The sequence below is a fragment of the Pristiophorus japonicus genome, chromosome 11 (assembly GCF_044704955.1).
Source record: "Pristiophorus japonicus isolate sPriJap1 chromosome 11, sPriJap1.hap1, whole genome shotgun sequence".
Classification (NCBI taxonomy): Eukaryota; Metazoa; Chordata; class Chondrichthyes; family Pristiophoridae; genus Pristiophorus; species Pristiophorus japonicus.
This window is the reverse complement of record NC_091987.1, coordinates 193,072,299-193,097,961: the sequence shown is the minus strand read 5'-3', so window position 1 is coordinate 193,097,961 and position 25,663 is coordinate 193,072,299. Positions and strand designations below refer to the sequence as shown.

The following is a 25,663-nucleotide window of genomic DNA, read 5'->3' as shown; positions in this document are numbered from 1 at the left end:
TACCTTCTTGCCTCCTTCTTTCTCGGGAAACCCAGCCTCCACGGGTTAAAAATTTAAATCCTGTCAAAATGGAGGCGCACAGATTCCTTAAAAACTTTTACTGCGTGGGTCGACCCGCCTCCTGAGAGCGGATTGGCCGCCCTCCCCCTCCCCAACCCACCTACTGAGAACGGATTGGCCACCGCACCCCCATCCCCCCCGACCCGCCTCCTGAGAGCGGATTGGCCGCCCTCCCCCTCCCCAACCCGCCTACTGAGAGCGGATTGGCCGCCCCCCCCGACCCGCCTCCTGAGAGCTGATTGGCCGCCCTCCCCCTCCCCAACCCGCCTACTGAGAGCGGATTGGCCGCCGCCGCCCCCCCCCCCCCGACCCGCCTCCTGAGAGCTGATTGGCCGCCCTGCCAACCCCCAACCCGGCTTGGTTAAAACTGGAAGTGAGCGGGTTGGGGTTGTGCTAAGATTTTAAAAATGTTCACTTCCGACTCGCCTTCAGCCCACCCAACCTTGGTGATTAGAATTTCAGCCCCCAAGCTCTTTCAAAGGACCACAGAGAGTGTAGGACACACTCGAGCTTCGTGGGGTGATGCTCTGAGTTTGTCATTAAGACACTCGGTTAAGGTCATGCAGGTGAAGTCTGCATTGAGCAATTCCTGTATTCAAATTTAATTGCTGAACCTGGCCACAGAATGGAAAGTTTGCTCATTCTCCAGTGCTGTCATGCTCAATGAGCAAAGGCAGATGCAGAAGAATAAAAAGATCTGTACCTAAACTATTTTGACATTCCATGTACATATTTATTTAATGGGTATGATTTAGTGTTTATTCCATTTGAGTGAGGCTGGCTTCATAACTCCTGAATTAAGTTATGCAATAGCCATTGCCTTGCCCTCACTACAGTAAAGTATTCTAAGCAGGTTAGACAAGTTGTAAGTTCTATGAAAGCACGATTGATTTCTGTTAACTTCCTGCTGTTAGCCAGCTGATATGGTTGACCTGCCATTATAGACATTACAATGTCAGCTGTGGCACACTCTCGTCTCTGAGTCAGAAGGTTGTGGGTTCAAGGCCCACTCCAGAGGCCTGAGCACAAAAATCTAGGCTGATGCTCCAGTGCAGTGTTGAGGGAGTGCTGCACTGTCAGAGGTTCCATCTCTTAGATGAGGCATTAAACTGAGGTTCCTTCTGCTCTCTCAGGCAGATGTAAATGCTAATTATTATGCAGTATGGTAATAACTGGAAAAGAACATGAGGCAGCAAAGGGAATTCAAGAAGAACTCAAACTTTTATTCTCTGCTTGGTGACGATTTGTGCTTATCAAGTTAAGGGATGTTTGCCCTGAGAAATGGAACAGTGCCAGTTCAGATACCCATGCCTGGTTTTCCAATCGGTGTCCTTTTAATGTTGACATTAAACTGGATAATGCCATTGAGAAATCAATGGTCCTATATTAGCATCAATAACTTACACAGGTCAGATGCAGAAAGAAGATCAACTCTACACAATGTGCCTTATTCTCAACCACAGAAGAGCACCTGAAGAACACCTGTGATATTTTCCATTTCTGACTCCAGGGTCCTTGCAGTCTATCTAAGTAAGAATGCTCATTTAGTGCCAAATTAGGGTCCATTTTGTGCCATGGGCCTACTCCCACTTGGAATGTGATTGCCCAAACTTATTTCACGTGGAGTCTTACAGCGAGCAAACAGATCCATCAGTCTGAGCTATATTGGAATGCGGGCATCACGGATGAACGATGTGTGCACTACTCACTGTGCCACCAGTACCGTTCCCGCATAATCAAATGTACAACTATTGTGGGAGATGGCCAGCAAATTGGAAGAGTTGCAACAAAGACAGCGGTTGGCACAACTGCCTAAAGTATTAGGAATAAGAACATGTATGGAAGCGGAAAGAGGCATACCTCAACTTGTTCATTCTTATGAGGACCATTGAAGTATTGTGTTGTCATATATTTATAGACTCAATGGGGTAGATCCTGACTTTGTGTGACGGTGTAACGCATGACAGTGTAACGGGGACGGTGTAACACATGATAATGTAATGGGTGATCGTGTAACAGGTGACGGTGTAACAGGGACAGTATAACACGTGATAGTGTAATGCGTGATCATGTAACGGATGATCGTGTAACGGGTGACGGTGTAACGGGTGATAGTGTAACGGGGACGATGTAACAGATGACGGTGTAACAGATGAGGGTGTAACGGGGACAGTGTAACACGTGATAGTGTAATGGGTGATTGTATAACGGGTGACGGTGCAACGATGATGGTGTAACGGGTGACGGTGTAACGTGTGATAGTGTAACGGATGATAGCATGTCGGCAGCCCCTTTTTCATCTTTCCAATGGAATCTGCAGACATATAAACCGGGCTGCAGACTCGCTATCACCCATTTTACATTACCGGACGAAATCAAAATCAGCCTGTGTTATCTTACCAGGTATTTTTTTTCTTTTCTACATATCTCACTGCAATGTGATTAACATTGATGTGTCTAAATTATGGTCACACCTGTTGTACAAAAAGTATATGTAATACTAAATGGTTTGATTCTCTTCTAGCTGCTTAATATGCATGCTTGTTCTCCTCCAGATCCTCCTCTCTCAATAACACACTGCCGAAAGAGTGTGGAATCCCCGTAAGTAACCAGCCCCTTCTATAATTCTGTCCGTGTTTGTTCATGTGTGATAAATTGATGTGGTTGATTTGATACACTTTCTCGAAGATGGTAGTCAGACTGTAAAGTTAAACCCTCATCAGCCTAACACTAGACTTTGATTTACAACTAATAGAATAGAGAATAAAATGGTCATTCCATAATGATGCCTCTGATTGTGCCTGTTGCAAATGAATTGAGTCTGGCAGCCTTAGTTGGATAAATCCTTAGATCCTGTTAAATTTTATAAAGTGAGAGAATAAATCCCTGTATAATTTACAGTTTTCCTACAGGATACTGGAGGATTTGTTCTTAATACCTTTAAAAATACTGCGGTAACTTAGAGTTATGTTTTCATAAACAGATGCCCTGCTGCGTAGTTTGGTACGGATCAATATGCAGTACAAAAGAGCCATTAATTCATCGCTAAATGGCTCTGCTATCCAATTGCTGTAATAACATGCATCAGTTGGCAGTATTAATCAAATTATAAATTTCTTGACTATTATTTTAAATTGCATTATTTTCATTATATTGTTGCTTAACTGATGATAATATGTTTCCCAAATGAGGGCTAAATACATCATGAAATTTATTCTAACTGCCACAACTTCATAACTGATGACTCATTAAATTAGTAGACTAAATCACTGTTGTTATTAATGATTAAATCCTAGTGACGCCCAGCCACAGCAATAAAATAATGGGTTACTTCACTGGACAATGACAAATTTGTAAACATGAAAGTATACAGGGTTACTGTTGCCTCTGATTTTGGTCTCTCAGATCTTCCTCAGGAAAGGTGAGTCCTGAAAGCGCCAGGACCCTTCGAGCTCCATCAGACTCCTCTGAAGATGCCCAAGCCATACATGCCAAGATGATGAGTCCTGGCAGAGAGAGGGAAATGTCCCTGTACAAAAAGACAAAGCGAGCAATAACCAGCAGGAAGTACAGCGTCTCCAAGCACGAGGCCGAGGCGGATGTAACCACCCCCATCGAGCTCATCAGCAGAGGCCCTGATGGACGCTTCATCATGGATCCCACCGAGATGGAGACATCATTGAAGACGAGGCGGATTGAGGGCTTTCCTTTCGCAGAGGAGTCGGATACCTATCCCGAGTTCCGGCAATCCGACGAGGAGAATAACGAGACTCTAACTCCAACTGCCATCATGGGCTTGAAGTCTCAACTTTCACCTCTTTCATCCAGTCAAGAGTCATACTTACAGCCACCAGCATACAGCCCATCGTTCCAGAAACCAGACGAAAGCATGGGAGGCTTAGATACCAGGCTCCAGGCCACCGGTCAGATCAGGCGACCTGCCAAAGGTTACCCTCAAAGCCAGTTTTATGGCTATCTCAGCAGTAGCTCTGTAGACCAAGATGGTCAGCCATTTTACATGCCAGATATCAGTCCCCTCAGTTCTGTGATGTCTTCACCTCTACTACTGGCTGAAGGATCGTATGGTCATCCCACCCTCCCTGCGGATCACGGAGATATTGAAATACAGCATTTGGTCGCTTCCAGTAGCACTCTGCCTTTGACTCACACGCCAACCACTATGAGGTCTCCTGAACCATGGAGAAGGAAGGAATTGTCTATCAGCAGCATTGAAAGCTCTCCAGTTATGTTTTCACACCATCAAGATACACCTGAGAGTACACTGCCAAAGGCTGGTCTTCCAAGGGGTGGCCCCCCTTCCTCGCTCCAGGTCCCAGCACCCTACCATAGCGTGCTGCAACTGGAGGCACCAAAGAGTCGGACTGGCAAAGCTTCCAGCAAAACTAAAGGACCTGTCTCTCTCTCTCAAAAACATCCACATCAACCTATGCAACAGACCAGTCATGGGCAGCTAAAGCATACCAGCCATGGTATAAGTGCACCCACATTGCCTTACACTGAATCAGCCAAACGGGCCGGTCCTAGTGGCACAAGCACATTCAGCCTGGACACCAGGTGGTATGAACCTAGACCCCGGCCCAGACCCAGCCCTAGGCAAGGCAGAAGGACTGAGGCCTGTTTACACCAGGTGGTTCTACAGCCTTCCCGGCTCTCCCCTTTGAGTCAGAGTCCTATGAGTTCCCGTCACGCCTCCCCAGAGATTTCATCCCGCCCACGGCCTCGGCCCAGTGTCATGCAGCTCTCCCGAGGCATCTTTCCTGCAGGTATCTCTGTGGAGATGTCTGAAATTACCCTTCAGCCTCCTGCTGTCGTTAGCTTATCCAGAAGGTCCTCTCCGTCCTCCTCACCAGCACAAAGCGGCACTGCTGGCCAGGGCAGCAGACGAGGAAGCCCCAGTTATAGACCTCACATGGCACTGACACCTTCTACAGGCAGCTACACAGGATCCCTTTCTCCTGCAACAGAGCGCAGCGAGTTTTATAGTCAGATCCCTTCCCAAAGGAGGAGAGGTGAAGACATTCCTCCTTATGAACACCCACCTTCACACTTATCTACTTCAGGGTAGGTATTTGATAAAGAATGTTGATCCAGATCAGTTGGAAAGCCAATTTGATTTCTTCCATATGACTAATTATTGTTCAGTTATTGTGGAATTCCTGTGTTCCAAGATTCTATTAACTGTACATAAGATTGTTTTTAAAGTTATTTATCGTTAAGTTAGTATTTGGCTGCATTCAATTGAGCAAAGCTTCTGGTGTCAGAAACTGCATCTAGTTCATCCAGTTTTCAAATGGTGGATTAATACCATTCTGCTTTGCTTTTTCAGAATTGTGTCCAAAACATTAATTTGTATTATTCTTATGATTATGGGGTTCAGCAGACAGGAAGTTCCAGTGCAACATTTCCTTCCATTTGTGACTAACTACATTCATATCGACTCACAGGCAGAATCTCTGTCGTGTGAGCTATGAAATATGAAAGCCAAAGTTTGCACATCTTTATGAAAAGATCAGCTTAGATCCGTTGGTGCCATTTTCACTTCTGAGTCAGAAGCCCGTGGGATCAAGGCCCACTTCAGGACTTCAGCACATATGCTCAGCTGATGTTCGAGTACAGAACTGAGGGGATTTGTCAGAGGTACCATAGTTAGGATGAAACATTAAACTTAGGGCCTCCATGTATTTATTCTGGGTCAGGCGGCTGTTAAAGATCCAGTGGCACTATTTGAAGAAGAGCTGAATGTCCGTGTGGTGTCCTGGCTGACATTCACCGCTCAACAAAAAGCAGATGAACTGGTCATTTACCTCCTCTCTGTGTGCAAAATGGCCACAGTGCTTGCCGATAAAAAAACTGCCACTTCACTGGAAAGCAGTGAATTGTTTATGAACATGATAAGGTGCTACATAAATATAAGTCTTTCATTCTGCTGAAGTGGGTGAATCTCACATTGCAGGTATGATGGCACTTATAGAAACTAGACATGAGCAAAAATAAATCAGTTCAAACAGTCAAAATATTTCCCAATTGTTCTCAGATGCTATAAAGAATGTTTCAGAGCAGAGCTCTATAAAAAGGGCATAGGTGCAACCCCAGTTTCCCAGAGCCCAGTTAGACTACATGTAGTGTTTGAGACTAACCTTTCAACATTGATTAGGGTGGAAGTACTCTTGAAACTCAGATGTTTTAAATTTGCCCTCTACAGTTTTCACTGGAAGCTCATGATTGCTGTTTGTTGCAGGATCCTGTTCAATATGTTGGTTTATTATATAGAGGATAAAAACAGCCAGTTTTATGAGTGCGCGCTATTGGTGGCAGCCCCAACAGCATACTGCCCATGATTCTCCATCCCATCCTTTTAATGGACAGCAAATGTTGGGCAGGGAGCTGGTTAGGTTCCTGGCCAATAAGGCACATTCATAAAGTTGGTCCTGAATGTCAAGCTGGGCAGGGAAGGAGCTTCCAACAAAACAGACCATTAAATGATGTCACGACTACATAACATTCTAAATTTGGCTAAGGCTACAATGCAATTGTAAATCATCAGAAGATTATTTATTGTTAAACCCTTCCTCAAAAGCCACTTATGCAATATATGTCAGGATTTGTTGTTTTTTTTTTATAATGGACAGACGATAACATTGCCAACTTGGAACAATACCCCGTGGTTATATAGACAGTAACAGTGCCCTGATATTGGAGCAGCAATTGCATGTGGCTCCCATGCAATAGCATTTTCCCTTTGTTATCCCAAATGATGGGTTGTCATTGAAATTACTGTCAGTATTTAGATTGTAGTCTACATTATAATCTACTCACAAATGCTAATGATCCTAGAAATGATTGTCTGCCACATTAGTCCTAGAATGCCATATACACTTTGACTATTTGCTATTTTAATGGAGGTATCAATTCATTTGTTTTAACTGAATTGGCACATCTATTACAACATTGGGCATAGAACTCTCATGCATATGTGTTATGCATTCTTACACTAATACTGCAAATAGTCATTTCTAATCTATGATGATCATAGCATACCTGAACCAAACCAAACCAAATCAATGTAAAATATGATATGCGTGCTTGCAGCAGGGAAATTGTTCTGCTTTATGAATTTATTTTTATAAACCAAAGGATAATCAATCACAAAATTGTATTCAAGAGCCAATGCAATATATGTAATACCTTTTTCACAGGATGATTGGAGGTGAGCCACTGCAGTGACAAGTTGTGTGACTTTCCTTTTAGAGTGAATTATGACATATGTTCTTTAACAAATATTAAGGTGATCTGAATTTTTAATATATATTTCCACATTAATTCTGTCCCCAATTCTCACATTGTAACTCAGAAGAGTTCAGAACATTCAGATCTGAGCTATGAAGTTACTAAACTTCTAAAAAAAAAAATGCTGTCGGTGGCTTTGGTACCAAGTGGAGTGCTTGCCTTCCAGTCAGATGGTCCCATATTTCATTGGGGTGCCAGTCACTCAAGCTCATCTGCCCCGTTGAGAACAATTGTCAATTTCAGCCAAGCATTTCATCTGGAAGAGAGGGGGGGAAAAGGACATGTTCACAGTTGCCTCACTGCATGTACATCCCTTGGTTGTTGATTAGAAAGCATGATTGTCGTGGTCATAGTCTCATAAACGCAGAAGCTCGATAATGCAAAGAAGATCTAGCAAGACAGAGGAGGAAAAGTGGGCGTTGACCTAGACAAAAGAGTCCTTATTTGTCCATGTGCCTGAAAGACAGTCCTAGTCGCTAGGGTTTACGCTTATAAATTTAGTGGCGGACAACATACTCACAGACAACATATTTGGTGATGTGTCAGGTGAAGAAGGCTTCACATTACAGTCACAGCTCCATAGTAGGATGATCAGCCCTCAAATTCCTACCTCTGCGTTACAACCTCTCACATTTATCCCTTAGTGGGTGAAATATAGACTCATTACGTCTATGGTGGGCTGAAGAAATAGTCTAACTGATTACATCTAGAGGAGAGGTTTTAAAAAAAAAACCCTTGTATAGTTGTAAGACAGATATATCTACTAGAAGGTTAGAACTGCACAAAGAACAGACAACTGTCTTTATGACTCCAACTTCTACCAGCCACGGAGAGTCCCTGTGGGTCTGTGTTGGTTTGGACATCTTCCAGAACATTGTTGCTGCCATTTCTTGAAGATGTCTGTTTGCTACAAAATGGAGTCTTTAACATAACCGCTTCCTTAACACTACCTTTCTCGCCAGTGTTCCTAACAGATGGGATAAAAAGTAGTTGCAAAACGGGGCACTGTATGTGTCCTGTGCAACCTTATATTAGCATGATGTGGTTCACAGGTACCTATTCCTAGCTCTGATATCATTGGGTATTTATTGGGATATCCATTGTTTTGGTTTTAGAGGTTCAGAAGTTTCTTGAAATTGGAAACTGCCCATCCGGTTTATCAGGCAATATTTCAAACTGCTGTTGGCAGCAGGACCATCCTCAACCTGACTGGAGGTTAAAGTCTATTTTTAGGGAAATGCACATGGCAATGGGATAGGTTGGGCTGGGACAGCATATCCCCGTGTGTTGACTGATTCAAATGCATAAGCAAATGGACTATCTAAATGGAAAGAATACATATTCTTTTAAATACCGATGGCATATAGATTTTGTGCCAAGATTCCTCCTTTCCATATCAGGCTTTGCATTAGCTGAGCCGGCTTCAGGTTCTGATATCTAATCGGAGCTAGTCGAGGTCAACCCGTACCTTCCACCCTGCTAATTATGAAACATTACAATTCATTTATCCCAACATAATTTTTAAAATATTATCTCAAATTTATATCTTTGTTTCTCAGTGTGAGTCAGTGGACTAATTCTTTCCCTACGCCTCCTTTATATATTGTTTTATAATCTACAAAATGGCCTTGAATGTAATTTTGGAAGATTATCAGCTGTTTTCTTTATGAATTATTGCTGCTAAAATTCTTTTATGATGCATAATGACATTTTAGGGATGAGTAAACTACCCAGGGTTCAAATAATGTATTCATGTTCGACTTAGGCTGATCCCAGCCATAGAACATAAGGTAGATCCAAACGGCTAACATTATCGCTACACCAATATTATATTCAGACTTTGTGTCTGAGCAACTTGTACTATTTTACAAGAAATGTGAGTCAAACCTTTGATACACAATCAGGTTTGTACTATCTCTAATTTCTGACCCAGTTTTTTCCTCATCCCAGGAATGTTTATGGATCTCGAATGTATTTGCATCTTCTAAAGTACCACCCATTCATCATTGTACATGCATATCTATTTTCATATTGTCTATTTTTAAAATGGTGGCATTCATCTGAAGTGTTTTTTAAATTTATTTTTCCATCTCAGGTAACAATTGGTATAATTGAGGAATCCAGTTGCAGGCATGATACAAAACGTAATTTGGAAAACTGAATATTTCTGCTAAAGTGACTAATTTATCCTTTTTCCCCCTGGTGGATATCTGTCTTCACTGACCCTCCTCTAGCTGAGGGGCATTGTCTTCCATTTATGAAGCCAAGAGTGTAAAGGGGCAAAACTCATTAATTTTTCTTCAGTGTTATAAGAAGTATGCCTACCTGAATATCTCTGGATATGTTTTTCATAATATATATGATTTAATTATGGTTGTGCACTATTAATTCAGTCTGTTCCACTGGCCTCTGAGAGTTCAAGTACGGTGACAGGAATGATAGTCAGCCAATTGCATCTGTCGGTGTTAGAAATAATGCTTCAAAAAAAATAAGACACCAGGCTGCAAGTGGGTGTCAATGCTCGTCTGTAATATAATCCACAGGCCTGCTTTGAAAAGAAAATGGTGGTTCTAGAAAAGTAGAAGGAGAACACCTCATCTGTTCTTCATAATTTTGTTTCTAAATAATAGGGAGCTGGATAAATACTTGAAGGAGAAAAAATTGTAGGGATATGGGGAAAGAGCGGGGGACTAACTGGACTGCTCTTCGAAAGAGCCGGCACAGACTCGATGGGCCGAATGGCTTCCTTCTGTGCTGTGCTATTCTATTGTTCTAGGTTAAATTGGCAGCTTGTGGTAGAATTAGAGTGTTAGGAATTCCATCCAAAAGCTATCTTGTCTAAGCAATTTAAATCTAGGATTGAATGACGGAAGTTGCAATTCTTTAGTGACTGATGGAATTCATGGGAAAATTACCTTTTGTTGGTCTCAGGCTAGTTCCAAGAACCCAGCAGGCCCAATCCTTTACTTCAACAAGTTTGTGTTTTACTGTGGTCTTGGGTTTAAGTTGTGGAGAATAAAAAGCTACATGCTGAACCAGAGATCACCCCTTGTAGTGTCCAATCAATGCCCAGCATTCTGTTGGTGATGTAACACAAGGGTTATTCTGTGTTATAATTGTAAATTTACTATGAAGATATAAAATTTCATTTGGAAAAATACCAAACATTTAAAGGACAAGTGGAATGGTTTTAGTCTTCCATATCTGAAACACATGGGAACCCATCATCATGCTTGAGGCTCAAAACTTCACAATTTGTAAATCCACATAAATAGAGTTTGTATATGCCTGATATGAGGTGTGTTGCTTCTCCTCAGGGACATTGACATTTTACATAGGCCAAGAGCCAAAGCTTCGAGACCCCCTCCCCTGAGTGTAGGTGCAATCACTGCTGAAATTTGGCGAAAACCGTGTAGCTTACCAACATAAACCACTGATAAGCTTCCCACTCCTGGTTCTGCCAAGCCTCATTAGACCGTTGGCTTGCAGAGTTAAATTTAGTTGAATGGGAAGACTGTCCCTGGAAGACTGGTTTAACTTTCCATGTTCCATCACTAAGCCAAAGTGCCTGGTGAATCAGCAGCTCCCTGAAGTAGTGCTGACCTTCCTGCTGCAGATATCAGATTACCAAGTCAACTCTAGAACATCGACTCAGTTCCAATGTCCTATCACAGATGTATAATTTTGAAGGCAATCCCACCTTAAAAAGTGATCCTGCTTGCCTCCTCCTCAAAGATTATTTCATAGTCAAATGTAGTTTGTGCATGCATTTTCATGTAGCCTTTAGTTGGTATACAGCTAGGTAATCTCTATTTTCAGTACTGAGTTTCCCCCACCCCTCCCCCTTATTTGTCATCTGAAAAGGCAGTATTTTTAATTGATGGCAGGATATTATTTAATGTATTTGACTGGGTGCATCAGTATCCAAGGAAAATTGGTAATCAACAATGGAGATATTTTTCGAGCTACCAGGCAGAGCATGGCGTGGTACTATGAACATACAAACAATGGCAGACAGGTAACGAACCCTTAGTCCATCCAGCCTATCCCACACGATTGTGATACCTTGTATATCTCACTATATACACTCCCCACCCACCCAAAACTATGTGATATGTTGGGAGAGGCGCAAAACCAGATAAAAACCCAATTTTAGAGTGGGGGGTGGGGGGGGGGGCGAAATCTGAGAAATTCCTTTCCGGCCCATCTAGGCGATCAAAACTAGTTCAGGATATCATTCTGGCCCTCAATTCCTTGAAGTACCAACCTTTTGTAAGAGTTGATATCCACCCCAGCAAGAAACACGTCCAACTCTCACTTGAAGAGAGAGAGCCACAGATGTGATCCATCTACATTACACTCCACTCCATCACAGTGTCAGTTGTGACTCAGTGGGTCAGAAGGCTGTGGGTTCAAGTCCCAGGGACTTGAGCACAAAAATCTAGACTGACGCTCCAGTGCATTGCTGACGGAGTGCTTCACTGTTGGAGGTGCCGTCTTTCAGATGAGATGTAAAACCGAGGTCCCATCTGCTCTCTCAGGTGGACGTAAAAGATCCTGTGGCACTATTTCGAAGAAGAGCAGGGGAGTTATCCCCGGTGTCCTGGCCAATATTTATCCCTCAATCAACATAACAAATACAGATTCTTTCGTCATTATCACATTGCTGTTTGTGGGAGCTTGCTGAGCGCAAATTGGCTGCCCCTTTTCCTACATGACAACAATGACTACACTTCAAACAGTACTTCATTGGCTGTAAAGCACTTTGAGACACCCGGTGGTCATGAAAGGCACTATATAAATGCAAGTCTTTCTTTATCTCTTCAGTGAGGATTGACAAAAATTTGCAGGATAAGCCTTCCCCTACAAGAGCCCACATTCTGTCTCCTTATCATAGAATGGAACTGACGGATATTGTGCATTCGGATTTAATAGTCTAGATGTTAAATAAAGAACTGGACATGATCAAACCATGCCATCATCCATAACTGTTTGTTGACCTATGTGTATATGTCTTATCCACAAAACCATTTACCTTGACCTTTAGCCTGTGATAGATCAGACACAGCAACATAGTCATTATTTTGGATTCAACTGATTTTCTTCTTTTGATCACTCCCTTCGTAAAAGAAACTAGATTTTCAATCACCATCATAAAGAACTGAGTGGAATGCTGGCCCTACACTGCATTGAAGTGTAGTCACGTGTGCAGTGGGCCTGTCGATGTTGCCGACTGTGAAGCCTGCTGTTTGTGAAGCTATCGACATGGTGTGGGCTGAAGCCTGCTCCAGTGCTGTAAACAATTTGAGTCCCCCCTTTCCGTGTGTATTGGCTGTGTGCACACCTCCTACATTACAGGTTACGATGATCTGCTCCTCCATGAATCAGTAAGCAAGAAATGTACAATGGTGTACTGAGACAGTCACACATTTCTCTTTAATTTTAAGGCATAGCTAAAATAAATAAATAAACCCCCTCACCGGCCAAGGTGCTATAGACTCTATTTTTAATCAGTCATTGCTATAATCCTACAAGGCATCTGTGAGGAGACCAAGTTCCAGAAATTCATTATCGGCATCCGGGAGGTGGAAAATTTTGCGCCAGGCTCGGAAGTCCCGCCCCGTTCGCTAAATTTGTGTTACCGCCCCCAGAAGGAAGTGTAACAGGGTGCACGCCTCAGCAGCGCTACGCACTGGGCCTCGTAGCGCTGCCGCGTACGAGGGGCTCTTTCCTCAATTAAAGGGAAGGGTCCAAGTTGTATACTCTGCCAAAGAAGAAGCAACCCAACTGGACCACTGGGGAGCAGGGGTGCCGCACAATCAGCAGAGGGCCAGGCTGAATGATCACGGCGCCGACCCCGCGAACAAACCGCAGCAACGAAAAGGGTACATTTTTTTCACAGCAGCCAGCCACCTCCCCTTTAATCTTCGCCTCAGTAGCGACCGGCCGCCCAGTACATGTGCCCTGAAGCTGTTGCTGTTAGCGCTCGGTGCAGCTTCAAGTGGCGATACCCAATTTAGGGGCCGGGGCACTAACTGGGTGATGCGCACAGCGATGACGTCATGATCTCCGGGCGCAGGAGATCAGGACGCAACGCCATAGCGTCGCTGCTAAACCCACGCCGAATTTAACGGAGGCGCAAATGCACCCAATTTCTCCACCCAAATCCCTTATGCCAATTGCCAATCACCAATCCCAATCCAGATAGAGTAGACCAAGAGTACGGTCAGAAAGTTTAACTGTAACACTTGGGAGCCAGAACATTCAGCACAGGTCATCAGGGTTCCTCCCAGATAGTTTGGGAGATTTGTATTTTATAGAAGGCCAGTTGGAAATTTTGGGGCTGCCAGTTGGCTTTCAGATGGTAATATCAGGCCTCTGAGGCCCAGTATCCCATGTAACTCACTAAAACAGTAATTGCTTCCCAGCCTTATGGGCATTTAGACAGGCTGGTAGCTGCCTTACACTCTCACTGGTGTAAATATTGGAGTATTACTAATGTCAACTTCACTTGCCCTGAACACTGATATAGCCACTAAGTATTTATCTTCAGAAATATCTCCCATAAGCAGCTGTTTGTTCTCATCAGGGAAGGTGTTACGCCAGCTGTGTTGATTCTTTACATTTGGAGATGATACTTAGATTTTTTTCCATCTACTACATACGCGACTACTGGTCTGCACCAGCCCGTACCATTATATGGATGCATCATTTCCAATGTTAAGACACCCGGGGATTGAACTTAAATATGGAAATCCAAACGTTAGCATCAAGGAAGAAACATGCCTAGGATAGGAGTCCTGAGTTATGCCCACCAATTCTAAAATATGTTCTCAGAAGTCCATACTAATAATACTCTTGTTCTGGATGGCATGTTGTTCAGAAATGGCTGGAATAATCTCAATTCAGTCCTGGGTTGAATTGAAACACAAGGCCAAGAGAGATGGAGTGACTGTCCCCAGTCTCTTGCACCTGTTAAGATTACTTCACTTACAGCGCAGTCAGAAAGTTTATCTATTACACCAGGAGCCAGAGCCTGACTGTACGTGGAGTCATGTCCGGCAATCCCTTGTTCATTCCTTAGTGGACTCGAAACCGAAGGACAAAACTACACTAACATTTTCTTAGTGACACTGATCTCCTTACTCGGGTAATGCACAAGCATATACAGTGTGGAACACGAAAACCTCACTCTAATTTCAGTTGGTGGATGGTAAAGGTGTCAGAGGACTATAGAATAACAGCTTTTTCAGACCAATGTAGGGAACGATGTCTTGTTTCTGTGTCCACCTGAACCTAGCATTGTTTTTTTACTCCTAATAAGTGCAAAGAGAATTATGTTCAATTCTGTTGGTGAGCCGATACTTATTATGAACAGTTTCACAAGTGTGAATTCATTAGGGAGCCTAGCCAAAGAAGGAAAGCATGCAAATGAAAAGGAAATTTAAGAAGTACTCTTGGAACTTTATCAGAGGCCTTTGAAAAGCAGTCACACTATTTATTGTATTGCATATAATTCTGGAGGGGCTGCAGAAGGACACTGTGCTTTTAGGTCTGTGAGTGCACACACTGAGGCCATTGATATATTCTTCTCTCCTTTAGATAAGATAGAAATGTCAGCCAAAATTCTTTACTTTATTATTGCTGATTTGAATTAGTCCTTTGCCACAATATGAACTCCAGGTCTCATAGCTCAGGTCTCCACTCGACCAGATACAATCGATCAGGGGGTGATGATATGAGTTTGAAGGTTGACATTAATCAATCTTGAAACGTTATAACTCGAGGCTGCCTGAAGATCTCAATCATCACATAAGTGTTCCATTTTTCCCTTTTCGAGTGGGTTGCAGGTAAAGCTATCATGTCTTGTCATTGTGCTTGAGAACGCTGTATTTATTTTCTTTAAAAATGACCTGAAAGTGTTTTTTCATTTTGTTTAAGATCCTGTTCCATTTCCATCGATGTCAGTTGCAGTGTGTGTGGAACCCACTGACATCATTGAGCATTCTGCTCGTGTACCTGAATGTCTTCATTCGTTTAATGAATATTCTTCAAATTAAATGGATCATTCAGAGTCTTAACTGCTTTGTTTTTGATTAATCTCAGCTATCACGGCAGTGTTGTTGTGACCAGGTCCTCAACACCTCAATAGGTAAGGGTCGAATCCATGTCTGAAAGGGGGGGGGCAGCAGGTGGGGCTTTTAAACTCATTTTTCCTTTAAAGGGGAATACAATACTTGGAACGTTATTGACCTGCCATCATTTTCCATTTTTGCATTCAATTTTCTTCCTTTTTTTTGTTTCCCATGTGATTTCCAATTGATGAACTCTCTGCCCTATTCAGCTTCCAGTTGGATGGACATGGAAAGCGAGTCACGAGCTTCTTCGCAAACCCAACATTGTTGCTGCCAGCTCCCCACTGATTAAGGTGGGCCTCAAATTGGTCAGCGTTCTTTTTCATTTCCTCCCCCACTCCCTTTAGCCATCCACCGACCCTTGTGGTCAGTCATTTCGTAAACGGGAGCAATTGATCGTCCTGGGGCACATCAAGAACAAATAAAAGCCACCATTAGTGTGGTTGGCAGATTGGAGTGTAAGGAACAACACACAGGAAATAAGTGCCTTTAACCATTGTCTTATTGAGCTGTACTACATGTTCCATTTGTTTTAACCTCTGTGACAGTGGAGTTGGACTAATTGGAGAGCTCTTTCAAAGAGCCGGCACAGACACGATGGGCTGAATGGCCTCCTTCTGTGCTGAATGATTCTATAGTGTCAGTGGACTTTTAATAAGATTATGTGCCAATGCTGGCAGCTAAACTTAACTCTGAATAAAATCTGAAAAGACAGTAATATCTTCAAGAAAACACAGTGCAAAATCTGCCGTCAATCAGCTGCCAAGAAAATGGAAATATTTGCCCAATCGCAAACATCAATTTTATTTTTAAAACCATTCTGCCATTTAACATACTATGTGGTCTACTGTAAAATATGTTCAAATAAGACAGATCTTTGTTCAGTGGTTCAAAGTGATAGATTTTTAGTGAATATTTCATCATGAAAATGCAAATACTTTAAAAATGGGATCTACCTATATGTGTAAATTGCACAACATAAACAATGCTGTATTTTTGATGTGATATTTGCACAATTCAGTCTTGGCATGGAGGACTGGCAGTAATTTCTCAGGACTGTTAAGCCCTGCCACTATCGTACCCAATTAAGTGCCAAGCCAATGGTCCACAAACACTTTGCTGTGTTTGGCTTTCTGAAACAAAATATTTCAAATGGTAATAATTGACATCAATATGTTTACCTCTATTCATATTGCGGCTTTGAAATTCCCCTCCCCATCCCCTGTTATTCATGACATAACTCACTTTTGATCCACTTGGACTTACCGTCTTCTCTGTTATGGCTAAACAGAAAAATAAATCACTTAAGAAAGCAAATTCTTGCGTTGTTGAAAGTTCAAGTATTCCCCTTTAAAGTCACATCTGCTCAAGCAATGCATGCTTCCGCTAGTTAAACGTTGTTGCGTTTGTCTTCTGAGTGGCTCAATGTGATTGTTCCTCAGCATTTTCCCTAATCCTGCCATCCCTCCCCCTCTGTCAGCATGGTGAAGCCCATTGTAGATGAATATTTATGTCGTTAGACACATACAAGTGACGCTCTATTGCACAGCGGTGTAATCATTTACTAACTGTCATTAATTTCGCATTGCAGCAAATTGTTAGAGGCTGTCAAAAGAAATTCAGTGGAATTATTTTTGAACTGATGAGGTGATATTGCATAAACTGAATAAAAGCATCATAAGCTGTCTGTTATCGATGGATCTGTTGAAAGTAAAAAGGTTTTGACTTTCTGAATCATGTAACCTTATGGAAGTGGCACAGATTTCAAATAAGCAAAGAATGGCAGCTGAAAGAATTCTTCAAACCCAATTGGTAATACAGCCCACACCACAGTATATTACATTACCTTCCTATTCCATGTTATGAGAGAGCCCTTTTTCAATCCTACCCAAAGACCGTACATTCCTGTGAAAGCAAGACCAACCCATCCTTCAGATTAACTAACAAATCACCCACATTAAGTAATGAAATAAATATAAGGAGACTAGACAGCACCGGCTCTTGGAACACTGTTATTTCAACCTGTGGAGTAATTTTTGAATCAAAGCCGAATAAATGGACCATTTCCTCTCTGGTAGCAATGACATGAGTCAAAATAATGCTATATATGGCGTACAGAAATGTTTTTGAAAGTGGCTCTGTAAATTTGCCTCCTACACTGAAACTGGCTTGTTTATAGCACGGGATGTGTTTTTTTCAAACTGCATGTCAAACAATTAATACCTGCATGCTTTTATGTTCACTATATTTCATTTGCTCAAACTGACTTCTTTATTACAGGCACTATGTACAGACTGGTAAATGTGTCTAAAAGTTATCTATAAAGATGGGGTTAAATATGAGAATAAATTTACACTTGCCATTCTCTCCCTTGGAAGATGTCACGAAAACAATGAGTGCTGGTTGGTTGGAATCTGAAATTTCCTGTCACCACTAACCTGTAGATACCTTCCACATCTTCCTGCAGATTTAACGTCCTTGTGTCGTCAAGATCCCCTCCCAGAAATTAATGAGCGAACTGTGAATATAGTATGTTTGATCAAAAACTATACCGTAAAATAAATACAGAAATAGTCTAAATTTTATTGATATTTTTGAATTTAATAGCTTTAAAATACCATAAAAGTGTGATTGATATTAACCGATCAGATTGTTAGTAAATCTGATGCTGTGTGGTTAACATGCCTCTCTCAAACAGATCATTGTTCTACTCCCCCTTTTTTCCCAATGGTTTTCTGCTCTCTTTCGGAAGCATTTACCTCTGGGTGGGGTCCAGTTCCACAGGTGCTAGTCACTATCCAGTAGCCTCTCTTTCACATATAAGCCAAACAGCAAATGTCAACAAACTTTTTGATTATAGGACATCACTACCACATCTGACCTTGTCTTCAATATCCGCACATGGGGGTCAATTTTGGCTGCTTTTGCCCGACATTAACGGAGCGGTAACAGCCTCAAAATGCAGTTGGTGGACATCCCACCCGTTAACACCAGCGATGAAGCCAGCTCAATTTTGAAAGGGGCCTCCTGCTGGGTGTCCAAAGTGCCTGCCTGTTTCAGGTGCTACTCCCACTTTAATATGGAAATCGGGGTCCTAAGTCTATCCCAAGGAGCCAATGTCATTCACGAGCTCCTGGTGTCCAGCTGTCTTCTGTAGGCTGCACCCTCAAGATCTTCACCTCTGCCCTCTGCAACAGCTCTAGAATGCAAGATCTCCCTCCAACGCGGTGCTTCCTGAGCCGTCTCATCTCCCTGCTCATACTGTTGTGCACTAGTACTGGGTGTAAGTCTCCCGGTGCAGATCTGTCTAGCCTATCCTCTAAACCACAAAGGGTACCAGTCTCTGAGCTGACATTTGCTAGGGTAAGGTCGAGTGGCAGTGTGTCTTTATGGGTACGGTCCTCCTCCAGCTCGTTGACCACTGGAGGGCTCTATATGTGCTGCACCTGAAAGGGAAGAGAGGACAAGACTTAACATTTAATGTCGAGGGTAAGCAGAGACACTTGAGTGGCTTCTGAAAGCAGCTGCACTTTGTGCTGCAGAATGTGTGAGCATGAGGTTTCAATGAGAAAGGAAAGAGGACAAAATGGCTAAGAGCCCTGCAGGACGCATTCTCCAGTTTTGCCACCCCCTGACAAGACCCAACCCCACCCTCTGACTTCTTCCTCAATGGAAGTGCTCATGTTCTTAGCTGCTCCCTATTAGTGCGTGCGAGCTTCCACTACAAGAAAGAAGGGAGAATGTTGGGTGTAGACTAATGAGATGCTTTGAGGATATGCATGTCAAGGTAGAATAATGGTGTTGGTGTGTGAAGGGTGGCAGAGAAATTAGTAGGTGAAGGCAGTAATAGTGGGGGAAGTTGTGGGTGTAGAGTGGCATTCAGAGCAGAAGGAGTGAAGTGCGCTGCAGTGATTGGAGGAGAGTGGTGGCAATTGGGAAGGAAAGGGTTGCAATTGTTGGGGCTACAACTAGTGCAAGGTTAAGCAGTAAGTACTGAGAGATTAAGAGTTAGGTGTCTTAATTTAGCAGGCCTTGTCAGATCATTAAACGTTTTCCTGCATTACAGCCAGGTCCATGGGGGTATGCTCCTGGCACCTCTACCCACTACTAACGAGCAGCTTGTTTTGAGACCTTTACCGCCTGGTGAGAAGTGGACATCCCTCCTCCTGCCCACCATCTCCACCAACACTTCCATCAACATCTGCAGTGCAGCGTTCGAAAACTGGGGGGCCTTCCATCTTCTCCTCCACCTGCCATTTCGGCAAGTTGAATTGAATATGTTTCCTGTAGCTGCAGTAACCCTTCCTTTTATGAGGTGCAAGTTGCCTTTAAATGGCGTCAGAGACGCCTGATTTTCCCGCCCCCCTCCATCATTCGGTGATCCACCAATCAAAGTGTTCATCATGGAAGCAGCCTGCCTTTTTTATGATAGAGAGGAGCCCCCAGCAATTTTGCTTCGTAGACGCGTTCATGTGAATGATGCACGCTGGCTGCGCAGTGCCAATTCTGAGCTTGAAAACAAGGCCCAGACGATTAGCTACCCAATGTCACTTATTCAAACTCCATAAATCAGTGCCTTGATATTATACATGACATAGTATAAAACAGCGTATCCTCTGACTCACCTTAATTGTTGCATCTAGTGCTCATGTTGTCCTTCAGACTTCAGATTTCATTGTCCTATGTGTAAATTTCTATGTCAAACAAGAGAAAGTATAAAAAAGAAAGTCAGCCTCACTTCTAATTGAGATGAGTATGTGCTCAGTCTATTCAGCCTCTATGCACAGCCCTGTGGCCTTGAAGGAGCAACAATTTCCCACAGCTACATTTTAGTAACACAATAGTTACATGATATTATGCTCCTGTTCTAAAACAGCACATCCTCCAAACTACCATGGGCAATGCTACGGGAAATCTACTCATCAGTACAAGATAAAAATCTTAGGAAATCCTTTTGTCTGAATAAAGAAAGTCACAGGAAATTTGCTCCTGAAATTTTTTTTAAATCATGATCAGATCTGGAGTAGCTTTGGACTGTTAAAATCACTTTCCCTTTAAGTCTAATTTTGACCTCATTTTATTTTAATTCCTCATCCCCATTTTGAAGTGATTTTCTTCCCTTCACCATTTCCCAATTAAAAGGGTGAGTCGGGGACTTGTTCCTAGACCCTGACAGTGCTGCTCTTTAATAAGTCACTAGGATTGATAAAGTGGACTGCTTTCACTTTTGTGAGGGATAGTGTCATGTATTCAACCAGCATTGTAACCCATGTATAATCTGACCTAAGTTGTACACTGTGAGAACAATGACCACTAGGTGGGAGACACTCCTAACCTGGACCTTCAGGTATAAAAGGGGAAGCTCCACCCACTTTCATCACTTGAGTGCTAAGGAATAAAGGACAGGTCACAGAGTGACCTTCTCTCAAGCATAGGCCTCGTGTGCATTTATACTGTATGGTAAGGACATATCAATGGCGACGAGAAACTGGGATTTAAACCACGCGAGCATGGCCAATAGCAGAACAGACGAGAGGTACTGTGTTAAGGAAAGTTTGGGACAGAGATTCAACATTGTTAAAGCAGCACACAGTTCTCCAGGCAGACAAGGGCAATCAGGCATGCCCCAACATGTAGTCGAACCCAGAGGGGGAGTTCGACAGAGACAATGACAAGCTGAACGGCAATTCACGCCATTGCAAGGGACAATGGGGCCATCAACACCTGTTAATGGCGCATTCAAGGAGAGTCACAGGGGCAGTCAGGGACGATCGACTGGCAAGGGACCTTTTGTTTCAAACAACAGCTCATGTTGAGGCGTGGAGGCACACACTCAGCCGGAGTTTGCAGAGATGAGCAAAATACCTGCAGAAATTGCAGAAGTGAACGCTGGGGGAAATCGCTGGAAGCTGAAGTTCAGCGAGTTCATGTGGAGCACGTATACAGTTCATACACCAGGATGCCACCGACAATGATGAAAGTGCTCCTCAATGGCATCCCAGTATCAATGGAGCTAGACACGGAGACCAGCCAGTCCCTGATGAGTATCAAACAGTTCGAAAAGTTGTGGCCGTCCAAGGCCAGGAGGCCAAAATTATCGCCGATTGACGCACAGCTATGAACTTACACAAAGCAGATCATTCCGATGCAGCGCCACGGTAGTCGTGACCCACAAAGATTCGAAGAACAGGTTGCCACTCTGGATTGTCCCAGGGTATGGTCCCACATTACTGGGGAGGAGTTGGCTTGCTGTCATGAACTGGAAATGGGACGATGTCAATGCAATTTCCTCTGTGGAGCGAGTATCATGCTCACAGATCCTGGACAAATTTGACTCATTATTTCAACCCGGCATCGGCACTTTCATGGGGGCCAAGGTAGTGATTCACATAAACCCGGACGCCAGGCCAGTACAACACAAGGCCAGAGCGGTGCCGTGCGTGATGCGGGAAAAGATAGAAGGCGAATTGGACCGCCTGCTGAGGGAAGGCATCATCTCGCCAGTCGAATTCAGTGACTGGGCGAGCCCGATCATGCCGGTGCTCAAGGCGGATGGGTCGGTCAGGATATGTGGTGATTACAAGGCCATCATCAATCGGGTGTCACTCCAAGACCAGTACCCGCTACCGAGAGCGGAGGGCCTCTTTGCGACGCTATCCGGTGGCAAACTTTTTTCAAAATTGAACTTGACCTCAGCTTACATGACCCAGGAGCTGGCGAGTGAGTCGAAGAAGCTGACCACCATCACGACACACAAGGGATTGTTTGAGTACAACAGATGTCCGTTCGGGATTCGCTCAGCCGCCGCGATCTTCCAACAAAATATGGAAAATCTCCTCAAGTCGATTCCAGGGACGGTGGTTTTTCAGGATGACATCCTCATCACGGGTTACGATACTGAAGAACACCTCCACAACCTGGAGGAGGTGCTATGCAGACTGGACCGGGTAGGGCTGCGACTGAAAAAGGCGAAGTGCATCTTCCTAGCTCCAGAGGAAGAATTCCTGGGGATGAGGGTAGCAGCAGACGGATGCGTCCAAGATGGAAGCGATCCAGAGAGCACCCAGACCCCGTAACATGACAGAACTGCGTTCGTTCCTGGGGCTCCTGAACTATTTTGGTAACTTTCTTCCCAAATTGAGCACGCTGCTAGAGCCGCTACACGTGCTCCTACACAAAGGTCGCGAATGGGTCTGGGGGGACAGCCAGGTAAGGGCTTTTAATAGAGCACGCAATTTGTTATGTTCCAACATTCTGTTAACACTATACGACCCATGTAAGAAACTTGTGTTAATGTACGATGCGTCGTCCTATGGTGTCGGGTGTGTGTTGCAGCATGTCAATGTCAAGGGTCAGTTACAGCCGGTAGATTATGCCTCCAGGAGTCTGTTCCAGGCAGAAAGGGGTTACGGGATGATAGAAAAGGAGGTGCTCGCATGTGTATATGCTGTAAAGAAAATGCACCAGTACCTGTTTGGCAGGAAATTTGAGCTGGAGACAGATCACAAACCCCTAACGTCCCTTTTGGCCAACAACAAGGCCATAAATGCAAATGCATCGGCCCGCATACAGAGGTGGGCACTCACGTTAGCCGCCTATGACTACACAATTCGGCACAGACCGGGCACCGAAAACTGCGCCGATGCACTCAGCAGGCTCCCACTAGCCACCACTGAGGGGGCTACCGAGCATGCTGCTGAGATGGTCATGGCTGTTGAAGCTTTCGGAAGCGAAGGCTCACCCGTGACAGCCTGTCAGATTAAATTCTGGACAAATAGAGACCCGCTATTGTCTCTAGTCAAGAAATGTGTCCTGAATGGGGACTGGGCAGCCACGTACAGGGCATGCCCTGAGGAATTTAAACCATTTCACAGGCGCAAGGATGAACTCTCGATTCAGGCCGATTGCCTACTGTGGGGAAACCGCGTAGTCGTGCCCCAGATGGGCAGAGAGGTGTTCAACAGAGAACTCCACAATGAGCACCCGGGCATTGTCATGATGAAGGCAATTACCAGGTCACACGTTTGGTGGCCAGGGATAGACGCAGATCTGGAACTTTGTGTTCGCAGGTGCAACACGTGTGCCCAGCTGGGCAATGCGCCCAGGGAAGTCCCCCTTAGCCCCTGGCCATGGCCCGCCAAGCCTTGGTCACGCATCCATGTGGACTACGCAGGTCCTTTCATGGGAAAAATGTTTTTGGTTGTAGTAGACGCCTACTCCAAATGGATCGAGTGTGTCATTTTAAATTCAAGCACAGCCTCTGCCACGGTAGAAAGTCTACGGGCAATGTTCGCCGCCCACGGTCTACCGGACGTCTTGGTCAGCAACAATGGCCCGTGCTTCATAAGCACTGAATTCCAGGACTTTATGGCAGGCAATGGAATTAACCATGTCAGAACGGCACCATTCAAGCCGGCCTCAAACGGCCAGGCAGAACGAGCAGTGCAGATAATCAAACGGGGTGCTCAGAATCCAAGGGGGTTCACTACAAACCCGCTTATCATGCCTCCTGTTGGCCTATAGATCCCGACCACACTCGCTCACAGGGGTTCCACCCGCAGAGCTGCTAATGAAAAGGACGCTCAAAACCCGGCTATCCCTTATACACCCCACCATGAAAGAAATTGTCGAGAGCAGGCGCCAGCCACAATATGACTACCATGACAGGAATGCAAGGGCGCGATGTATTGATGTAAATGATCCTGTTTTTGTCCTCAGCTATGCTGCAGGGCCCAAATGGCTCACAGGCACTGTGATTGCCAAAGAGGGAGATAGGATTCTGGTAGTTAAACTTACCAATGGACAAATCTGCCGCAAATACGTGGATCAAACAAAAAGGAGGTTCAGCAACCCCATAGAAGAAGCAGAGGAAGAACACGAGTTCACTCCACCACAGGTGACCAAACACCGGAACCAAAGGGAGGAGAGCCCAATCACTGTGGGCAGTCTGGATAGGCCTGAGACATCGCAAACAGCAGACACTCAGGCCAGCGCCCAACAACCGGAGCCCCAACTCAGGCGCTCTACAAGAGAGCATAAACCACCAGAGAGAATCAACCTGTGATCCCAATAAGACTTTGGGGGGGAGGTGATGTCATGTATTCAACCAGCATTGTAACCCATGTATAATTTGACCTAAGTTGTACACTGTGAGAACAATGACCACTAGGTGGGAGACACTCCTAACCTGGACCTTCAGGTATAAAAGGGGAAGCTCCACCCACCTTCATCACTTGAGTGCTGAGGAATAAAGGACAGGTCACAGAGTGACCTCTCAAGCATAGGCCTCGTGTGCATTTATACTGTATAGTAAGGACGTATCAGATATAGTTATTTGCCATTTTGATGAACACTCCCATGTGTGTGTTAGTGTACATAAAGTCAATTTAAATTGTGTGGTGCAGGCTGTAGGAAATGAATTCATGGAGAAGTGGCAGGGTTGTCATGACAGTTTAAAATTTGCCTTGACAGGGTTGTGCTGGAGGATTAAGGGCAGGGCATGGGAGGGTCACGCTCATGAAATAGCAGATGCAATCCTGAGGCTTATCTCGTGTAACAGAGTAGTGTAGCAGCATCCTTGTATTACCCCTGAATGCTTACATATGATTCCATCACTGCAAATGTCAAAAATTATTTCTTTCCCCCAGCACCGATACCCCTCACTTTGATGAGCACACACAAATAGGTGAAAAGAGTGTTTATTTCTAACTTTTGGTAATCCTGATATTTCTTCTAATTTACACAGTGTTGCTGTAATAGTAATAATTTTTGGATATGATGAGGAAAAATGGTCAAGCAGCCAAAAGCTCCATTCAGAGGTTCAAGACCATGAGTCAAGCAGTTCACTCTTTAAACCTCTGTAGGGTGGAGTTACGATGCAGGGACAACAAAAGTAAACTTAATGGCCAAGTTTCTTCCACAGATAGTTTGGGTCATTAGACCCATTGGATAACACTCCTTGGATACCATTTGGTGACATGAAACTAAAAACAAATGCCGGGTACATCAAACAGACTGAGGTTCCACTTAAACAATTAGTAGGTCCAGACTCATAATGATGAATTTTTCCTTGGATAAATAAATGCAACATCTAAAAAGAACCATGACAAATACCATTTGTTTGTGTAGAGGCAAGAGGAATGGTGACCCTATCTCTTCAT

General features: G+C 43.9%; 1 protein-coding gene across 1 annotated transcript in view; it reads left to right on the top strand.

Annotated features, from left to right (window-relative positions):
- The window catches only part of igsf9bb (immunoglobulin superfamily, member 9Bb), a 777,241-nt gene that overhangs the window by 736,235 nt on the left and 15,343 nt on the right, over positions 1 to 25,663 (top strand). Inside the window, exons 17-18 of the mRNA XM_070894384.1 lie at positions 2,616 to 2,661; positions 3,466 to 5,142. Of these exons, the coding sequence (XP_070750485.1) occupies positions 2,616 to 2,661; positions 3,466 to 5,142 (1,723 nt within the window). The remainder of the gene's footprint in view (positions 1 to 2,615; positions 2,662 to 3,465; positions 5,143 to 25,663) is intronic.